General features: G+C 38.8%; 1 protein-coding gene across 1 annotated transcript; it reads right to left on the minus strand.

Moving 5' to 3' along the window:
- Positions 1 to 1,842: 1,842 nt before the first annotated feature.
- On the minus strand, positions 1,843 to 17,253 carry LOC116267812 (ornithine aminotransferase, mitochondrial). Its single transcript, XM_031649727.2, has 10 exons — positions 16,824 to 17,253; positions 16,555 to 16,663; positions 15,477 to 15,707; positions 14,532 to 14,691; positions 14,355 to 14,410; positions 3,874 to 4,026; positions 3,670 to 3,767; positions 3,169 to 3,249; positions 2,220 to 2,453; positions 1,843 to 2,021 (listed from the first exon to the last, which is right to left on the minus strand). Exons 1-10 carry the CDS (start codon positions 16,970 to 16,972, stop codon positions 1,874 to 1,876), a joined length of 1,419 nt encoding a protein of 472 aa, XP_031505587.1. The 5' UTR covers positions 16,973 to 17,253; the 3' UTR covers positions 1,843 to 1,873.
- Positions 17,254 to 19,254: the final 2,001 nt, after the last annotated feature.

Genomic DNA, 19,254 nt, shown 5'->3' on the forward strand with positions numbered 1-19,254 from the left:
CGCTTGAAGTATCCCTACCATTGAAGGCCCCACTCGAACTGGACACCTTTTTCGAGAAGCTGATTGAATGGCCCACAACCTTGAAAGTATAGGTTTCATTTCCCTGCAGTGATCTGATGGCAAGCTTAGTGTCCCAAAAAATCATATACTTGAATATCTTTAAACCATAATTTCAGCTTGAGGATCACGCACAATCATGTAGATCAAACTATGAACAAAGATCATTCAAGGAAAAATACGCAGAGAGGATCGACCTTGAAACTCATCTCTCCATTCAGCATTAACGAGGCACTAGTCAAGCTTACAAAGAACTTTATCCAGACCTACTTTGTTGTTTGATCAGGTGTAATGACATCTATTATCTAAAAGGACAACAAGATTGCAATACATAATAAAGGTATTGAATGAAGCACAAGAATTCTCATAGGGCGGCCAATCCGTCTTGTCAGCATGGTTTCTAAGAGCGTTGAAATCTCTGATCAGGACATAGAGGTCAATGTTGTTGACAATCTGGCGTAGGGTAATGAACTGCTAGGCTCTGAGCAGTTAAAATAAAGCATGATTTATATTAAATCAGTGTTTATAAACACACGAGAAGGTTCACATTTTGTATAAAACACTGTTTAACATGAATTTAAGAGGTCTGGTTTTATTCCTTACTCAAATGTTCGTGTGCGTATTGATATGTAAAGATCCCTGAAGCAGTTAGATTTGCTTCTGTGTAATAAATATGTTCGAACATCACAGAGATTTTCTTTTTTTAAAATTCTATCAAGTTTTACGTGAAAAGCTTATCAAAGGAAACCAGTTTACAGAAACTATATTTTGCGTCATTCAGAGGAACATAATCTTTTCTACCCGAAGGTTGGATTCCACAAAAAATCTATCTTTCTAACCTGTTTCCTGTGGCATCCAAACACCATTAACAGCTAACCTGTTTCTTGTGGCATCCAAACACCACAACAGCTCAACTAGCTACAGAGTGTTTCTTAGATTGGTCATGTCAGGCTTTGCAAGTTTTCAAAAAAAGGAATTGAAATTTTTCCACTTATAAAGCCTTATCTCAATTCCGCAAATTAACACAACTTTTATACGGACTAATTTCTAACTTTGCAAACAAAATCTCATCTAATCAGAAACACAGAAAATATGAGTTAGCCTAACTATTGTCATACTCTTGTCTCTCTCACAGGCTTAACTACTCAGCATGCCACTGGGCGCAAGAGGTCGAATTTATAACTTAAAAAAAAATGCTGGCTAACCTCCCAGACAACGAAAACATTGGGCAGCAAGATACGTTAATATGTTGTTTTTTATGCGTTGTATTGATCCCAACTTCTGAATCCATTTCCCTCTTGATTGAATATTCAATTTTCTTTTTCAGTTTTTAACCGGACTCCGTTGGAACTTCTAGTTGAAAAGGATAAAGATGTATATAAGATAAAACTATACAAAAAAAAAGGAAAAACATACTCATATAAAGAGAGAGAAAGAGATTAATTTTTACAGCTCCATATGTGCATGCCATCTTTCTCCGCATCAATACGAAATGGTCACAAAGATTGTCGCTGAATTTCGTTTAACTTCAAAAAAGAAAGTTGAAGGCACTACAAGATTCATTCCAACTACCACAAATACTTCAATATGAAAATGTTCAAGAAAGCCGGGAAGACCAAGATCCTCATAAGAGAAAGCCGGGAAGACCAAGATCCTCATAAGAGAAAATGTGGATGGATTTTTTTCTGGAAAAGAAAACACAACGACAAAATGATTATTGCAGCGATGTAAGTATTTGGCATCTGAAAGTACCATAAACATTCTACCTAATTGTGAGGGAATTACCAATTTTATTTGGTGCACAGCAAAACTCCACTCATGTGCTGTATGTCCGTTGGCCACAGCGATCGCATGCCTCAGGGGCAGCATGAACTGCCGTTGCAGGCTTCTCTTCTTTCATATTCGGCAAATCAGACTCCAAAACATCATTTAGTGCTTTTGCTGCTTCCTGCAGCTCCTCCAAACTACCAAATAGGACATGGAAAAGTGAAAGGGTAAAACAGAAAATAGAGTAAGATAATCAATCAAACGTTGATATACAAATTTTCGATGAAATACCAAAAGGAGTTCTGCCACAATGTCTGCACATGCGTGGACATGCGTGCTCGAGTCTGGACACTACACAAATCTAAAACAATGGCATAAACGTGAAAGCAACATACCTAATGCATAATGGAGGAGCTAGACGAATTATGGTGTCATGAGTGGGCTTTGCAAGAATTCCTCTTTCTTTCAACTTGAGACAAACATCAAAAGCCGTGATAGGAGCAAGTGACTGGCCATTGAGCTCCACTGCATTCAGCAATCCCTTTCCTCTTACCTCTTTAATTATCTGAGGAAACCTCTGCTGGATCTCACCTAGCAGCTGTCTGAATGCATCTCCCATCTCAAGAGCCCTGCAGGTTTACCGCAGATAAAAATGCAAACTTCAGCTGAAAAATTGGCAGAGAAGATAATAGAGTTTGAATAGAAAAGAGACTGTTGGCACGTAGAAATTGGAGTCATGATAGCAGGTACCCTTTTCAATGCAAGAAACACGAATACAAATTGTGCCAAGATTGTTGAGTCATGTGAAGGACCGGAAGTTGATAGAGTTCATCCTTCACTTACCACTATTATCATTTTCTGCAACTCAGAAATGTCTTTACAGAACTATAAGAGACAAAAGTTCAGCAACCTTCAACAAGAAAATTGATGACAAGAAAGCATATGCATGGATGCCTCCTGAAATGAAGTAGAAAAATGGGAAACCAAGTATTATAAAATTTTAGAAGATTTTCATTTCAAAAAATAAAAACTGGAATATAACTTGTTTTAGTCAAACAATGATGTTATTACAGGAAGAACAAAATATGTCAGAGGATCAATATGAAATGAAGTTTTTAACAAAAATCATGGGATCTTCCAATGATCTTCAGAAACTATGACTATTTGTGGCCACCATACATGGTAATAAGTTGATCATTGTAATGCCTAAAATTGTTAACCTGGTAACAAGAAAAACACGAAATTATAAAAGGCAGGGTGAATCATAAATCTCTTCATATACTAGTAAACACGAAAGAGAGAGCGGGAGAGAGAGGGAATGAGGAGTAGTGCTGGAACAGCTACCTCTCAGCAAGACTCTCATCTTTGATAACATCAAGAGCAGCTATTGCGACAGCACTTGCCAAAGGGTTCCCTCCAAATGTGCTGATGAAAAAAGCAGAGTCAATGCTGGGCCCTCAGGATTATATTGGTAGAAGCATACAAAGCAGGAAAAATATGAATCACCAAAAACTTTTACTTAAAGATGTCCACATAATAAAAGTAAAAGTTATCCTTGAACCAAGCTTTAAGAAAAGGGATTTGGAAGTCCTGGGCAAAAACAAAAGTGACATTTCCTCTATCTTTAAATGCTTGAACTGATTTCAAAGTTAGTTTCAGGCTTTTGGCCCTCAATTGTGTCATTTCCATCACACTTTCTTAATGCAAAAGTCAGACACCTGAACCCTGATAACAAGGGTCTTGCAAAAACTGAAACCCAAAATTTCTTTAATACAAACAAAAAGAAGTATGACACTTCAGCAACTACCAATATAGCATTATTCATCAGTCTAGAAGATGCAAAACCTTCCATGCTCGCCTGGTTTGATGCAAAGCATGATATCTTTGTCAGCAAGCACTGCACTTACAGGCAGCACACCAGCACCTAATGCTTTTCCAAGTATCTGGATGAAGTAAAGAGAATAAATTCATATGAATTGAAAAGATAAGTTTGCTAAATTAAAATGAAACAGAGGTTTGGAGAATCAGTTAGAGAACAGGGGGGCTCACAACAACATCAGGGCGAATGTTCTCCCAGTCACATGCCAACATTTTTCCAGTGCGTGCAATACCAGTTTGTATTTCATCAGCGATCATCAATATGTTATGACTGGAGCAGAGTCCTCTGACTGCTTTCAGATAGCCATCAGGTGGAACTATGACCTGAATCAAATAAGTCCAATCCAATAGGAAATTAGCATGTCCTTGACAGAAAATACACATACAAGATGAAGCTTGCTTTAGAAAGCTAAAAACCAGATGGCAAAGGATGAAATATTAAGATGAAACCAGTTAAATCTAAATATATCATATACCCTTGGTTGCTTGATATATGGTTCTGTATATTTTTATGTACATGTATGATAAGAACTACCTGTAGTGGAAATGTCTCCCTTTCTGTTTCTTTTTATTTTCACCTTGTTTTATTTGTAAAAGGGAGAAGAACTAGCTGTTGGACCAGCTTCCAACAGCTAGAAATCTAGCCTTTGGGGCTGGCCCAACAGCCATCTCCCTCTTCCTCTTTACCTTTCCTTGTACTATAAATAAGGGACTGTTGTCCCTTGTTTTGGCAAGGGCTTTAAGCCTGTTTTTCTGTAGTATCTCAAGTTCAGCAATACAAGGTTATGCACCTCTAGTTTGAGGTTTTTCTTGTGTGTTATTGGTGAGGCTGGTGCCTCAAGCTTGTGATATTGAAGGATCTCTGTCCGCTGGTCGAGCTCTGGTTTACAGGTTGTAGGGTTGTAGCCCATGCACCTACAGCTAAGTCATCCAAAAAGATGACTTGGTCACCTTTAACCAAATCCATGCTTGTTTTTTTAGCATTTAATCTTTAAATGAAATTAACTTATGTTAATAATAAAAATGAAAAAGAAAAAACAAAACAGGATCAAAGACCTGTCCTCCTGCCAGATTGTGCCTTCTCCGACATCTTAAGCATCCAATGACAGCCGACAGCCATGTAAAGTGACCCCCATTCACAAATCATCATTATCAGCAATTTCTCGGTGGCCATTTTCTTGGAAGTTTTGTTCAAAATATAGTTTTGTAAGGAAAATCTCAAAAAATTTTAAAAAGTGAAACAATCTTAAAAAATCAATAATTCATTAGAAAAATCGTTTTCCCTTCCTTTCTTTGCTCTTTCGGTCCTCCTTTTTTTCTGTCTTTTCTTTCAACCATCCTTTTTGTCCTCCATTTCTTTCTTTCATCATTTCCTTTCTTCCTTCCATTGCTTTCATTTCTTTTTTAGTCTATCATTGCTTCCTTCCTTCCTTCCATTGCTTTCATTTCTTTTTTAGTCTATCATTGCTTCCTTCCTTCATCCCTTCAGTTCCTCGTCTTTCTTCATTCTTTTCATCCCTCTTCCACTCCATTGCATAGACTCTCTCAAAAAGGAGAAAAACAAGGGCAAGAGATGACCCTCTCTAAGCCCTTATTTTAACCTCATTAAAAATTTTGTGAAAGTGTAGATCACCTTTAAATTCTTTCTTTTTTACCATCCTACTCTCTTATAAACATAAGAACACATTTTGAAACATTTTAAATTTCACACAACGAGTGCCTTTTAGTTTCTCAAAAACCAGCAATTATGAGAATAAAACTTGTGATATCATCATGCAATGACTTTCTTTTGGTAATATTTTCAAAAACCACACGATTTCCAATATTTTTCATTTTCCCATTTCCTGAATTATCAAAACATTTTCAATATGTTGTTGAGATATATGACCTTGCTCTGAATGGACAGAAGCACTAATAGGAAAGAAAGTGATAGTGACAGGGGCTTGGGTTGTGGGTTGGGTCCACTAGACTGACCCAGGAACAGTTATAAATAAGGATTGGGCAGCTGTAATTAGGGCTATCACTGAAGTTGAAGTGCCTTTCCTCCGGGATGAAGAAACCCTAATCAGGGATTAGGGCCTGCGTGAGTGGGTTTAGGGGTCTTATCAGTGTGACTTTGTTTTTGTAACAAGCTTTGTTAGTTGGTGGCTAACAAATGGTATCAGAGCCAGTCTCTGAAGGCAACTTGATGAAGGATGTTGCAGATCAATTGGGTCGGATAGATCAATGGAAGGTGAAACTAAACGATTCTTTCGATAGGATCAATCAAAAGATGCTTGACATCGACCAGAAACTATAGGTGATTTGCTTGGGGCAACGAGTTCTCAAGGAGTTGCTGATGCAGTTGCTTCACCAAGACTACGATGGTTCTGAGCAGATACAGTCCAAGATGAAGCTCATAGAGCTATCCATAAAAAATGTGGCAGAGATTAAGTCAGTAGCCAAGGCCGAACAGAAAAACACCATGGCACTTTCAGACGATATGGGTGAAGAAGATGCATCAAGGATTGTGTCGAAAAACCAGTTTAAGAGTGCAGTTATTGGTGGGAACAAAAAGAATGCAAAGGCAATGGTCGACTTATAGCTAGTATCAACACACGACGGCAAGGTTGATGGAAATGGGGATGCTGAGTTTTCCTTAGAGTTGGCAATATTTGTTGAAGACATCGACCCAGACGTGCTCCACAACATCTTCCCCAATATTGAATGGAGGACCCTCCAGAATGCGACCACTAAAATGAATGTAATATGGCACCAAAATGGGTGTGGAAACCTCCCTGGGGTCATGTAAGAACCAGCCTCACCAAGCATCGAGCAGCAGCCCTCCATTGCTACGGCAAAGATGATTGCCTGCAAAATGGGTTGGCGTTAGATCATCCCTTCATCTCTGTTAGAGAATGCAAACAAGGTGACACCGGAGAGTGGAGCGGAAGGTCATTAAGGCAGCCTAAGAAACCTTTTTGGAATCGAGCTATGGCAGAAACTGAAAATCAGAGGTATGCTTCTTGCTTTTCCGTTGGACCTGATAGGGTTTTCTGCAAGCCAAAGCGGTCGCCCTCAACCAGATTAGGACCTCTTGGATGGAAGATGAAGGAGGCAGCTGCTGAGAAATGGGAGAGAGAGAGAGGCTAATTCGACGATGGGTGTTTGGGTTGCCATAGAACAGGTACGTTTGCATGCCATTACCCTGAAACCTCTGTCTGAATTCTTTCATGATAAAGGGTACCAGGTCGTCCTTCGATCTCCAAGCCTTCCCTGATGTACATCAGGTGGATGAGGAAGCTGCAGATGGATAGGGAATCAGCAATTCAAGCCATCAAACTTCCATCTAGACCAATGTTATCCGTATTGTACGATACAGACGCGTATCGTACAATACGTATCATCCGTATCAACAAAAACGATACGACAAATGTTCTGTACACGATACGCGTGCGTAACGCATGCGTATTGCCCGTATCATGCGATACGGGCGATACACCCCCATATCGTATGATACGGGGTTAAAATGAAAAAGGGGCCCGACGGCCCCTTTTTTGTCTTTTTTTAAAACCTACGCTCCTCTCTCTCTTCTATTGTTTCTAAACACTGCAAGAGACGTGGGAGGGAGAGATTTTCTCCATTTGCATCAAGATTTGCAGGTGAAGAAGATTTATTTCTTGTTGTGGGGAGTCTTGGGACAGTGGGAAGCTTGGAGAAAGAGGGTTTTTTGGTTTCTAACACCAAGAAGGTAAGAAATAACTCATTTTTGCCGTTGAATCGTTCATTTCTCTTATTTCCTACATTTATTTGTATGTTTTTACTTGTTTTGTGAAGATATAATGTCGGATCCTGCATGGCAGTGGTGTACAAGGGTGAATCCCAAAGATAGGTTAAGAGTTAAGTGCAATTATTGTAAGCAAATCATATCAGGAGGGATCTCTCGCTTTAAAAACCATATAGCTGGTACACACAGCGATGTGGCTGCTTGCAACGGCTCCCAAGAGAACCCATTGCCAGCGTATGTAAAGCACCAGTGTATGGAGCTTCTTAATGAAGTGAAAGCAAATAGGATTGAAAAGGAAATGCAAGATGCAGAGGAAGGATATGGGGACCCACATGAACAAGAAGAAAGTGAAGGTGAAGATGTTGAGCTTGAAGAAGAACATGTTGGTGTCAGTTTGGGAACAGCTAAAGGGAAAGACATTATACATACAGGTGGTTCTTCAACCTGCAACCAAAAAAAAGAAGAGGTGCAAGTGCAAGTACAGCTTTACGAGGATGTGGCAAGGGTGGGGGTTGTACTGGTGTTGGTAGAGTACCTACTATGAAGTCGAGTAATATGTCTGGTTCGATCAAGAATTTTTTTCTCAATTATACTGCTGTTGGTGTTCAGCCTGAGATTCGTACAGCCATGTGTTCAAAAGATACTGTTGAAGCAGCAGATGAAACCATAGGAAGGTGGTTCTATGACGCATCCATTCCCTTCAATGCAGCAAACTCTTTTCATTTTCAAGCTATAGCAGATGCGATTGCTACTGTAGGCCGAGGGTATAAAATGCCCTCTTTTCATAAATTGCGAGGTAAAATTCTCAACAATGTAGTTAAAGATGTCAAGGCATATTGTGATGAACTGAAATTGAGCTGGAAAGCTACAAGATGCAGTGTAATGGTAGATGGGTGGATAGACATCAAGAACAAAACATTGGTAAACTTCCTTGTATATTGCCCCCTTGGTACTATGTTCTTAAAATATGTTGATTTGTCTACTGCTGATGTTTTGTTTGAGGTTTTTGACAAAGTTATACAAGAAGTTGGGCCTCAAAATGTCGTGCAATTTATCACTGATAATGCAGCAAATTATAAAGTTGCAGGTGAAATGTTAGCAGCACGATATAGGACATTTTATTGGAGTCCATGTGCTGCTCACTGTGTAAATCTTATGCTTCAGGATCTTGGTGAAAGAGATGATATGAAGTTGACAGTTCAAAGATGCCAACAAATTACGAAGTTTATTTATAATCATGCTTATGTCTTGAATTTGATGAGGAAATTCACAAATGGGGCTGAATTGATTCGACCTGCACAAACACGGTTTGCTACAAATGTTTTGACTGTGCAGGGTATAGTCAAGCAAAGAACTCCTCTCAGGCAGATGTTTTCAAGTGATGATTGGGCTGCATATCCACATGCCTATAAAAGAAAGGCTACGACAGTTGTGGATAACATCTTCGATGAAATGCTGACTTTTGGGAATCATGTGTGCACTTATTGAAGATTTGTGTACCTCTAGTGAAAGTCCTCAGATTAGTTGATAGTGAAGATAGGCCTTCTATTTGGATATTTATATGAGTCTATGGACAGAGCCAATGAAGCCATTAGAGATAATATAAAGGGAAAAAAAAAATTGTACATGCCTATATAGAAGATTATAGATGAAAGGTGGTCTTGACAACTTCATCGTCCACTTCATGCAGCAGCCTACTACCTAAATCCTGCTATTAGATATCTTCCTACTTTCAAGAAGGACAGAGAGGTCGAGTATGACATGTTGGATTGTATTGAGGTATTAGCAAGTGATTATTTATGTCACATAGGTACGGGTGCGGGTGCCGGTACGGGTACCGGTGCGGGTACAGGTACGAATCATTTTCCAAAAACTTGGGTGCGGGGGTACGGCCGTACACACATATATATGAATAAATAAATATATATATATATATATATATATATATATATATATATATATATATATATATATCAAAAAAATTACAAACAAAATAGCATATTCATAAATCATTAAATCATGATCCAAAATTTGTAGATACTAAGAATTTCAAGACCAAAAATATGTCTTTTGGGAGTTCCAAGTGGCGAAAATGCGAGGAACGAGAGGGGCAAGGGACGAGAGGGGCGAGGGGGTGAGGCAAGAGGGCAAAGACATCGTGCGAGAGAGGGAAAAAAATGGTTTTTTAAAATGTGCAATGGACGATTTTGGACTCGGTCAACTTTGACCGAGTCTGAAAATGGTCGGATTCGACCTCGGGTACTTTGACCGTACCCGACACGGTCAGCGCTGCACCCAGGCCGTACCCGACGTCGTACCCGTACCTGTACCGGTGTCGTACCGGTATGGTACTGGTACTGCTCCTTTGGAGCAGTACCCATGTTACATAGGTGATTATAAAGCACAAGACGCTATCTATATGTCGATCAACAAATATGATACGGCTTCTGGTAGCATGGGGAGAGACACAACAATTCGATGCAGGTCAACTATGCGTCCAGGTATTAGAAAAAGAGACTTTATACTTTTTGGTTTATTTTATTTGTTGTTTAGCTTCTACCTTCTCATATATTTATTCAATCTCATTTTTACTTTCCATCTGTTATTAGATTTGTGGTGGGAAAGGTTTGGGCCTGATTGCCCAAAATTAAGGAAGCTTGCAATTAGAATCCTCAGCCAAACATGTAGTGTAACTGGATGTGAAAGAAATTGGAGTGTATTTCAGCACATCCACAGTAAGAAGAGGAATAGGTTGGAACATAAAAGGTTAAATGACCTTGTTTACATTCGTTATAATATGAAGTTGAGACAAAGGTAAACATTTGTTATGCAAAATAGCAAATTCTAATATATATTTTAATTTCTAACAATTTGTTAATTTGTTCTCTTGTTAGGCAATTAGAAACAACATCTACGAGGAAGCATCACATTCAATATGATCCTATCAACATTGACCATTTTGATATATTAGATTCTTGGGTTGAAGAAGAACAATTTGTAATACTTGATGACCTTGAGGACGATCTTGATTTTTTGAACCTTGAAGGAGTAGCAGAGATTATTGAAGAAGGAGAGGCTGGAGAGCAATGGAATGTTGGTGACATTCCATTTCCAACAAAAGGGATAGAAGCACTTAATGAAGAAAATGAAGATGATCAAGAAGATGATGGAAATGACGATTGACAAGGATTGTTGTTGAAACTTCAATGAATTATGATTGATAACTATATGTTTTCACTTTTGAAATTATGAATTGTGATGCAATCGAATTCTCTTCAGCTGCTTATTATGTTATTTTGAATGTTTGATTTCTTATTTTGGAATGTGTTGATTTCTTATTTTGGAATGTGTTGTTCATAGTTCATACTTCATAGTTCATAGTTCATACTTCATAATCATATACATGAATGATGAATGTTCCTTTAAATACATCTTTCTTGATTTTTTCTGATTTTTACTTGTTTTTTCGGATTTTTTTGGATTTTTTATGATTTTTTGGAATTTTTTATGATTTTTTAATATTTTTTTAAAAATTAAAAAAATAATTTTACGATACGTTACGATACGGCGATAGGTCGGCCCGACCGATACGCGATACGTTACGCCAGTGATAACATTGATCTAGACCATCGATGTTGCCATTCTGTCCAACATTATCTATGTTGGTGAAAGATGTGTTGGGCACATGGGGTATCTCTATATGGGGGAGAAGAAAAATGAAGGCGAAAAAGGGTGATGATTGGCAGCATCTCACCAAGTGGCCAGAGAGGTTCGGCTCTCTTACTACAACTAGGGACACTTTTCATAACCAGTTGGTAAAAGTGGGTGACTCATGGGACTTTTCACTCTGTACATGTCCAGAAATTGCCACTTTACTCCATCGGCTCTACCTGTGAAGAGGCCTCAACAATAGAAGAGAACGATTGCTTAAAGGAATAGCAGACTCCATGGCCTCTTTGTCTGGTCAAAAATATATTAAGTCTGATGAAGTGTGCCACAGGCCCACATGTGCTCTCTTTTAGATTGTCAACATACACGTGTAGCAATTCATGTTTTTTACAAGAAGAAATTTGTGTGAAAAAGGCTATTTTTTATCACAGATTTTGATTTTGAAGATGATCGCCCTAGATTTCTTCAATCGCTGGAATTTTTTATAGAGAACTCACCTGAGCACTTCAAGAAGGAAGGGCACTTGCCCTTGTTAGATTACAACGTGAAAAAGATATTTGATGTCAACTCGAAGGAGGTGGAGTCTACTCATATTTGGCGAACATCTGGGGGAATGGCCACCTCAGAAGTTCTAGAATAGAGAAGCAGCATGCAGGGAGTTTGGTGGCTCATCTGCCATTCATTGTGCATTAGACCGCCGCTGGAAATCAAAATGGTGGTTGCAAGGTGGAGAGACACACATTTGTCATTTTCAGGCACTAATCCAATTTCTAAGGCGAGTGACAGAGTCTTGTGTTCCTCTTGCAGTAAGGAGTTGTATGAAGTATGGACGAATTTGGCATACCTTCTACTACCACAGCATGGAAGCACATCAAGGGACTTTTTCACGTGGCAAATTAATGGAAAACCATCAACATAAAGATGTTGGAGCACGGACAAACATATCACTGATATGTTGTTTGCATGCTTCTCTCATCATCATTGCTCTGGTTCCAGTCCACACTTCTAGGATAATACATTCTGTTTTTCCAGCTGCTCGTGGTCCAAAAAAAGTTCAAACTACTCCCACGTTGATGCCAAATATATGTTATGTCAGGTTAATTGTTGGAGGTATTCACGATCCTGGAAAAGCAATTGCTATTTCACCATTACCTTGTTCGAGTTGGCAACTTAAAAAAGTGAGCCTGGCGAAAGGGAATGAGACAACCATAGAACTCGAACATTCAGGTCTTCATGGGACACACTTTTGGACCTACCAAATACTTCCTGATTGAGCTTGGTTCCTCCGGTTCTTGCTATTAACATGAAGAAAACAAATGGTCGAGTCATGATAGGAAGAGTCACATTGGGGTTTGAAAGGCTCAACTCAGTTTCGAAGCCAAGGAACGGGGTGCAGCCTGATCATCCCATTCCAATGAAATCTTGAGACAAGATGCATTGAGGCTGTTTGCATGTACCTAATTTTCAATCCAAAGAAAGGGGCAAGGCAAATTCCAAACCATCCTTACATGAACAAAAGGATATACTATTGTCCATTCTGTCAAGTGGTTTTCCTCTACGTGAACATAAGGGGAGTATGCAGGAAATGCCCTTGACCGAACAGCTACTCTTGTCCTTGCCGTGAGGCTCATGCTTAAATTACCAAATCTGACTTTTACAACAAGAAGGGCCTTTATCTTACTTACACCAAGGCAGGACAAGGATGGGTGCAGAAATTTCAAGCCTCATGTGTTCATCAATTACTTTACTCTTAACACTTGGAAAGGATGGGCCATCCAAGGGCAGCATGGAAGTTGGAAGAGAGATCATAAACAGACCCTTGAACGATTTAACTCAGTCAGCGACCTCCTTCCATGCTCACACCTTGAGGACAAGGGGTTTTTAAAGGGGGAAATATTCAAAGCAAATAAACTCTTCCATGGATCGATGCTCTCTGAATCCCAGCATGTTGAACAGCCACTTTAAATTAAACATAGTCTTGCAAAGTCATGCCCAGAAGGGAAAAAAATGCTTTCTATGAGAAAACAGTAAATAAGAACCTTTGGAAAATTTATCACAACAAAATACCCAAACTAATGAGGACACATACTTGTCGAAATGACAAAAGGATTGTAAGTATACTTTAGTATAGAATCGTCCAGTTCGCTTTGTATACGAGATACTAATCAATAAAACAATAGCATTTAGAGAAGGAAAAAAGGGAAAACAAATGAAAACTGAAAAAAGGTAAAAATTTCTGGTATATTGAACATCTAACAAAAATATTGCAATTTTACACTTCTTTTCCTTTTTCCAGAAAAATGATTGTCAATATATTTTAGTTTTTTGGAGGTTACTTTTAATGCATTTTTAAGTATTTTGAATTTTGATTAATGTTTTTGTAGAAAACTTGATTTTTTATTCTTCTATTTGTTAGACATTTTTTAATGTTTTAACTTTTAAGTTCCTTGACAAAAACAAACTTTCCAATTAATAGTTGAAAAAGTGTCATAGTTAGAAACCCAAGAACAATATTTGTAAAAAATGCCCGATCAACAGTTAGCACTTCAAGTGAATGCACAAACAGCTAGAGAACCATTTAGTTGCAGAAAATATCAACTTATGGTATTCTTTTATCCCAAAAGAAAGGCAACTGATTTCAGGAAAACAACACCCACTTCACGGGCCCCATTCACCTCCTTGCACACAAAAAAAAGGTTTTCTCCTGCCAGAGAAAAGTGATTTTCAACTCCAAATACCCTGTCCATCGTTACAACCTGCTTTCCATAGCACAAATGGAGCACAGGTTTCTGTACAGGCCTCTCACATTAGATAAATGTACCTGCACCTGTTTGCTTCAAATGCACTTACCAACTTACATAACCAGCACATACCTAAATCCGGAAGCACTGGACATGATATCGTTATATCAACTAGGATTATGTTCTTTATGGAAAACAAAATAGCATCTGTAGATAGTTGCTTAAACCTAAGCGATTAAAGAGCACCTTGTAAGTTGGATTTATTGCGTTACTCAAAACCTATCGCTCTAAACAAATCAATCCAGCTAGCATGTCACATGCCATATGCATGTTGAAAAGATTAATGCATACAAAAGCTATAATATGGCATTGAGATACTTTACTTACGCACAAGATGTTATTAGCTCCCTAGAATAAAGATGTACTTAGAGTGCAATCTTAATCATATGAATATCATTCTCTTTCAATATACTTACCCCTGCCTCTCCTTGAATAGGTTCAAAAAGGAATCCAGCAATTCGCTCACCCTCAGCTACAATACCATCAAAAACAGCAAAAATGCATACAAATAATGAAATCAGTATGCAGGAGATATCAACTACAGCAGATCCAGTACAGAATCTCAATTGCTGCCATTATTCACTACTACACACCTTGGAAAATGCGTTCAAGTTCATCTGCATCTCCAAATTTAACTTTTACATGGCCAGGTAACATGGGACCAAAACCTCGTGTTGCTTGATTATCACAGCTCATAGATATCACACCTAATGTGCGACCATGAAAGCATCCACAACAAGAAACAATGATAGCCTGCAAGAAGCATTTAAATGGTTGCTATATTAACTATTAAGCTAATAAATAAATTTGAATTTCCCAGCTTATTACTCAAGTTGCTGTATCATGATACCATTGACAACAGATTTTCATAAGCAAATCAAAGATTCAAGCAAGATCTGACCAACTACCATGCCATCATGACGGCTTACCACCGAGTAATACACATCCGTAATGACTCAACAAACTCACCCCGTTCTGCGCAGATCTCTAAGCAAAAGGAAGACTCAGCAGTAAGATGTAGTCCTTTTGTGGTATAGTAACCATGACAATAGGTCAAACCCAAGATATCTCTTACGAGCATTGGATGCGCAGTCCCAGCTTCTTCAAGCAACAAATTTTTTGCTATTTGGTAAAGAATTTGAACATGGACACAGGCAAGCTTAAGCAAAATATAATTCTCTAGAACTAACCACTTAAAATGATAATAATGAATAAACAACGGAAAACACAGAGGCACAGTTTTCAAACTTCAATTCATACAGAATTAAAACAGTTGAAAGTTCTCATAAGTGCTTTTATGCAATGGCAGCAACAACAGGATTGCTTTCAGGTTCAACAAACTCTTCTAGTGCAATAACTTAATTCAGAAACAAAATCACATTTAGTAATCAAGCACTCACCAATCACACACTAGAACACTCTATAGGTCATGTTTTCTGATAAGTATGATATTTCGTAATAAGCATGACATGCAATACAAGAATAACAAATTAAGAAAATATAATCTAGATGATAATGGAACAAATATTTCTTTGTACCTCATTTTTTGGAATATTTTTCTTTTCATAACCCCATTTCCTAGCCAATTTAATTGCTGTCTCCACACCTTCAGCCCCAGTATTCATCGGCAGAACCATGTCATAACCCAGAGTGTGTGAAAGATACTCAGCGAGCATAGGAAACTTGTCATTGTAAAATGCTCTCGAACTCAAAGTAAGCCTTTTGGCTTGTTCAATCAATGCGTCTACAACTTTTGGATGACAATGACCCTGCACCATGAAAGCAAACAGGATAAGCAAAGAGGGATACCTTCGAGCAAGTTATTACACCAAGTGTGGAACACCCACAGCTATTCAGTTCACCGTTCAACCAAAATTTAGATTCAAATTAAGGTTGAGAATGCAGTAAACCTTCCTAACTTTGTAAAGTTGGCCTGAGAGGATAGAGGCATGGTCTATTTAAATCCATCAATCCAGCAGACCCAGAAATAGCCGGGAATCCGCTGACCCGGCTACCAAAACAGTTGTCCAAGGCTTCTCGAACATGTAAAATTCAAATTTCAGTGTGGACGACCTTGGCCTTAGTGCTGAAATTAAAGGCCAGAGGGAGAGAAAGACAGATATGAATTCGTTCAATACATGGAATATTGATGATTTCTCCTCACCCGGAGAGGTAGTTAAAAAGAACACTTGGTCCAACCAAAAAGTGTTTAATGATGATAGACTCGTCGCTAAAAATAAAAACATGAACGCCTTCGTCAAACTAAATTACTACCCACATGGGGCCAGCGGACCAAATCAACAAGGAAGGAGGATGAAGGTGCACCTATAGGTGGGTGTCCAAATAAAAGCCAACCAACAAGAATAAAAATACTGTCTTCCTTTCAGAAACACGTTGACATTTAAGATAGCATTTTCCACATGGAGGAATCGGACCAAATAGGTGGATGTATTAAAGTGGTAAAAGAGAACTAATCAGCAAGCTCACTCAGATATGACCAAGATGGTCTCATCTGGCAGACAGAAAGAAAATGACTAGCGTGAACAGGCAACAGAAAGGGAGGTAAATGCAGTATGGCGTTTTCACCAGAAAGAAATAACAGAGGGAGAGGGTTACCTGGTTAACGGCCGAATACGCAGAGAGAAAATCCAAATATCTGTTGCCTTCCGGATCCCAAACACGCGTTCCTTTTGCCTTTGAGAACACTATCGGTATCGGATGGTAGCTTTTTTTTGGTGTTTTATTACGCATTCCAGATATTTTAGAGAAACAAAGGGGAGGGAAGAAACAACCCACGATGCAAAGAAGGCAAATCAGTAACAGAGTCCAATGAGAGAGACATAGAGAGCGCGAGAGATGAAAGAACGGGGGATGTTTAACATTACTTGTGGGCGCTGTACTGGGACTCGTAGTTCATAAGCTGCTCGGATGCTGTAGCAGACAACTGCCCCATGGTTGCTAATCTCCTACTGAAGATCTTCTCGACCAGATTCGAGACGAACTTCCTGGTAGGGCAAGAAATGGCAGCCACCATGCCTCCCTACTTGTCTTTCTTTCGTTTTTCTATCCTCCCTTCCTTGCTTGTGGTCGAGTGTCAGAAGTACATATACGGGAAGAGAGAGAGGAGAAGAAAGATAGAGACGGAGAGAGAGAGAGACAGAGGGTATTCCAGTCGATCACGCGCAGTCGTTACATCGCATGAGCAAGCAGGGAAAAGGACCAAAGTATCCTCTCTTTTGTTTGGAGGTGCCTTTCCCTGCCACACCCCGGCCGCCACATCCCCCTCCTCCTCCGCCTCCGGCTCGCTCGACCTTTCCATTTTCCTTGTTTGTTGAGATAAGGACGCCGCACTCCCCATTGAGGACCATCTGACCCCGCAAGGTGGTTATCATCCGGCCGCCGTCCCTCCGTGGGCAGCTGCAAACCTATGTTCTCTCGGTTCTCTTTACCGGAGGCGGAGGTGTTGGCCTTCGTAAATTCCCACCATCCCGCCCGTTCAAAATGTTTCTGGCAAGCTACTGCTGTATCTTTTTCGAAAAAATGACTTTGGAACAATAATATATATGTATTAAGGTAGAATCATATACTATTATTATAACATGGTGTTTTATGTCAAACAGATGTAAAACAATATACTACTTTTTTCAGTACCAGATGGCGCCTTAGCGATTACGCATTGCTAAATTGTTCGGTAACACTTGTCTCACCGCTGTCCCAAAATTCGTACTAGTGTCGTTATTGCTAATCAATACATAAAAGTTGTGTCACTAATTACTTGCACATAAATACTATGGTAATCAATCAATAAGAGAAGGAAAATATCCTGATAAAAGTGCTAGTGAATGTACCATCGAATCAAATTTGGTCCATAAATCTAAGAATGACAATAATTTTTAATCTTTCTCAATTAAAAAATACATGGCATCCACCAAAGTAGTTTTCAATAATCGGCCATACAATTATTATTTATAATGGAACGTGCTTCAAGTGAATGTTGAGTCACAAATTTAGACCGTGCATTTTTTAGAATGAACATAAAGACTCCTTATTTTACCAAGTAAGGTGAACCTTAAGACTAAACTAAACAAGCATGAACAAAGATGAATAAACCAAGCTGATTTGACCAAAAAAGGTAAATTTACTGGGTATCATCCGTCTTATCTTCATTATATAATTGATTAGAAATACTCGTTTTAAAATTGGATCTCTTGGGTATTATACCTAAAATTCATAATTGTTCTGCACTTTTTTTCATTCATTGATCACAATGAGATCTTCCGATGCAAGGTTGCAGAGAGTGTGGGCTCCCTACCCATTTTATTGAGAAGCAATGAATGAATACATACTAAACCGAAAATAGCAACCATCCCTCTTGAAAGATTGTCAAAGCTCATGTCCATGGGCTCCCACGTACAGGTAAATCATCTCAACCCAACCTTGTGTCTATAGGACAATGCACCATTAAAAGACTGACTGTTTCTTTAGCTAGGTCCATATTTCTGAAAAATACTTTCCCTGCATTATTTAGTTTATTCTTGATACCCCATTCCTTCATCCTAAAAAAACTTCGTTGCATATTTCAGTTTCCTTCTCCATGTTTCAGGACTAACTATTCGACAATATTTGTTGTGGCTTCCCCATTCTTTATGCCACAAAGGTTGTACGAATATCCTCATCTTTCTATCTTCTCTCAGGAGCTACACGTACCCTTTGCCATTTGAACATTCCACTCTGCATCCTTGCCATGAAAGCAGGTTGTGAATGCCATCTATTTCATGCACGCTGTCGGAATTGTAATAACTGAGACACTAGATGAAGGCCATGGATCTGGTTGTATTCCCTGTTTCATCCATAACACGATATCTTTTCTCACCTCTTCCTTCCAACTTGAGCTGCATATCATTGTTTTCATATCCTCTCAAATCCAACTCTCTTGGTTTATTGTTATAATTGAAACATTATCATGCACCAAGGCATTTCAATATACCCATATCTTCCATAGGACAATTGAGAGGGATATTCTCCAACATTTCTTGACCCATCGACACTTGAACCTTCTAGTCCACCACCACATGATGAAATGTCTCACTATCCTCTCTAAGCTCAAAGTTATGTGAAACTTATTAATCATCATTTTCCAGACGGTGTCACTGCCTTGCACTCAATAGAACATGGCAATTTGATTATGCCTTCTCTACATACATATTGCAAATGTTGGCCCATGATACCCTAAATTTTTTAATACTATTAAACATTAATGGTCTTCCTTTCACTACAATATAGTGAACCCATTTTGCTATAGAATGGACTGATTAT

This window comes from Nymphaea colorata, chromosome 14 (genome assembly GCF_008831285.2).
Source record: "Nymphaea colorata isolate Beijing-Zhang1983 chromosome 14, ASM883128v2, whole genome shotgun sequence".
In the NCBI taxonomy this organism is placed as follows: Eukaryota; Viridiplantae; Streptophyta; class Magnoliopsida; order Nymphaeales; family Nymphaeaceae; genus Nymphaea; species Nymphaea colorata.

Coding starts and splice junctions, on each gene's coding strand:
- LOC116267812 (XM_031649727.2), bottom strand. CDS start 16,972: ATGGTGGCTGCCATTTCTTGCCCTACCAGGAAGTTCGTCTCGAATCTG. Junction 3,768..3,873: donor ACATTCGCCCTGATGTTGTT/GTGAGCCCCCCT, acceptor TACTTCATCCAG/ATACTTGGAAAAGCATTAGG. Junction 2,022..2,219: donor GCTCCTCCATTATGCATTAG/GTATGTTGCTTT, acceptor CCTATTTGGTAG/TTTGGAGGAGCTGCAGGAAG.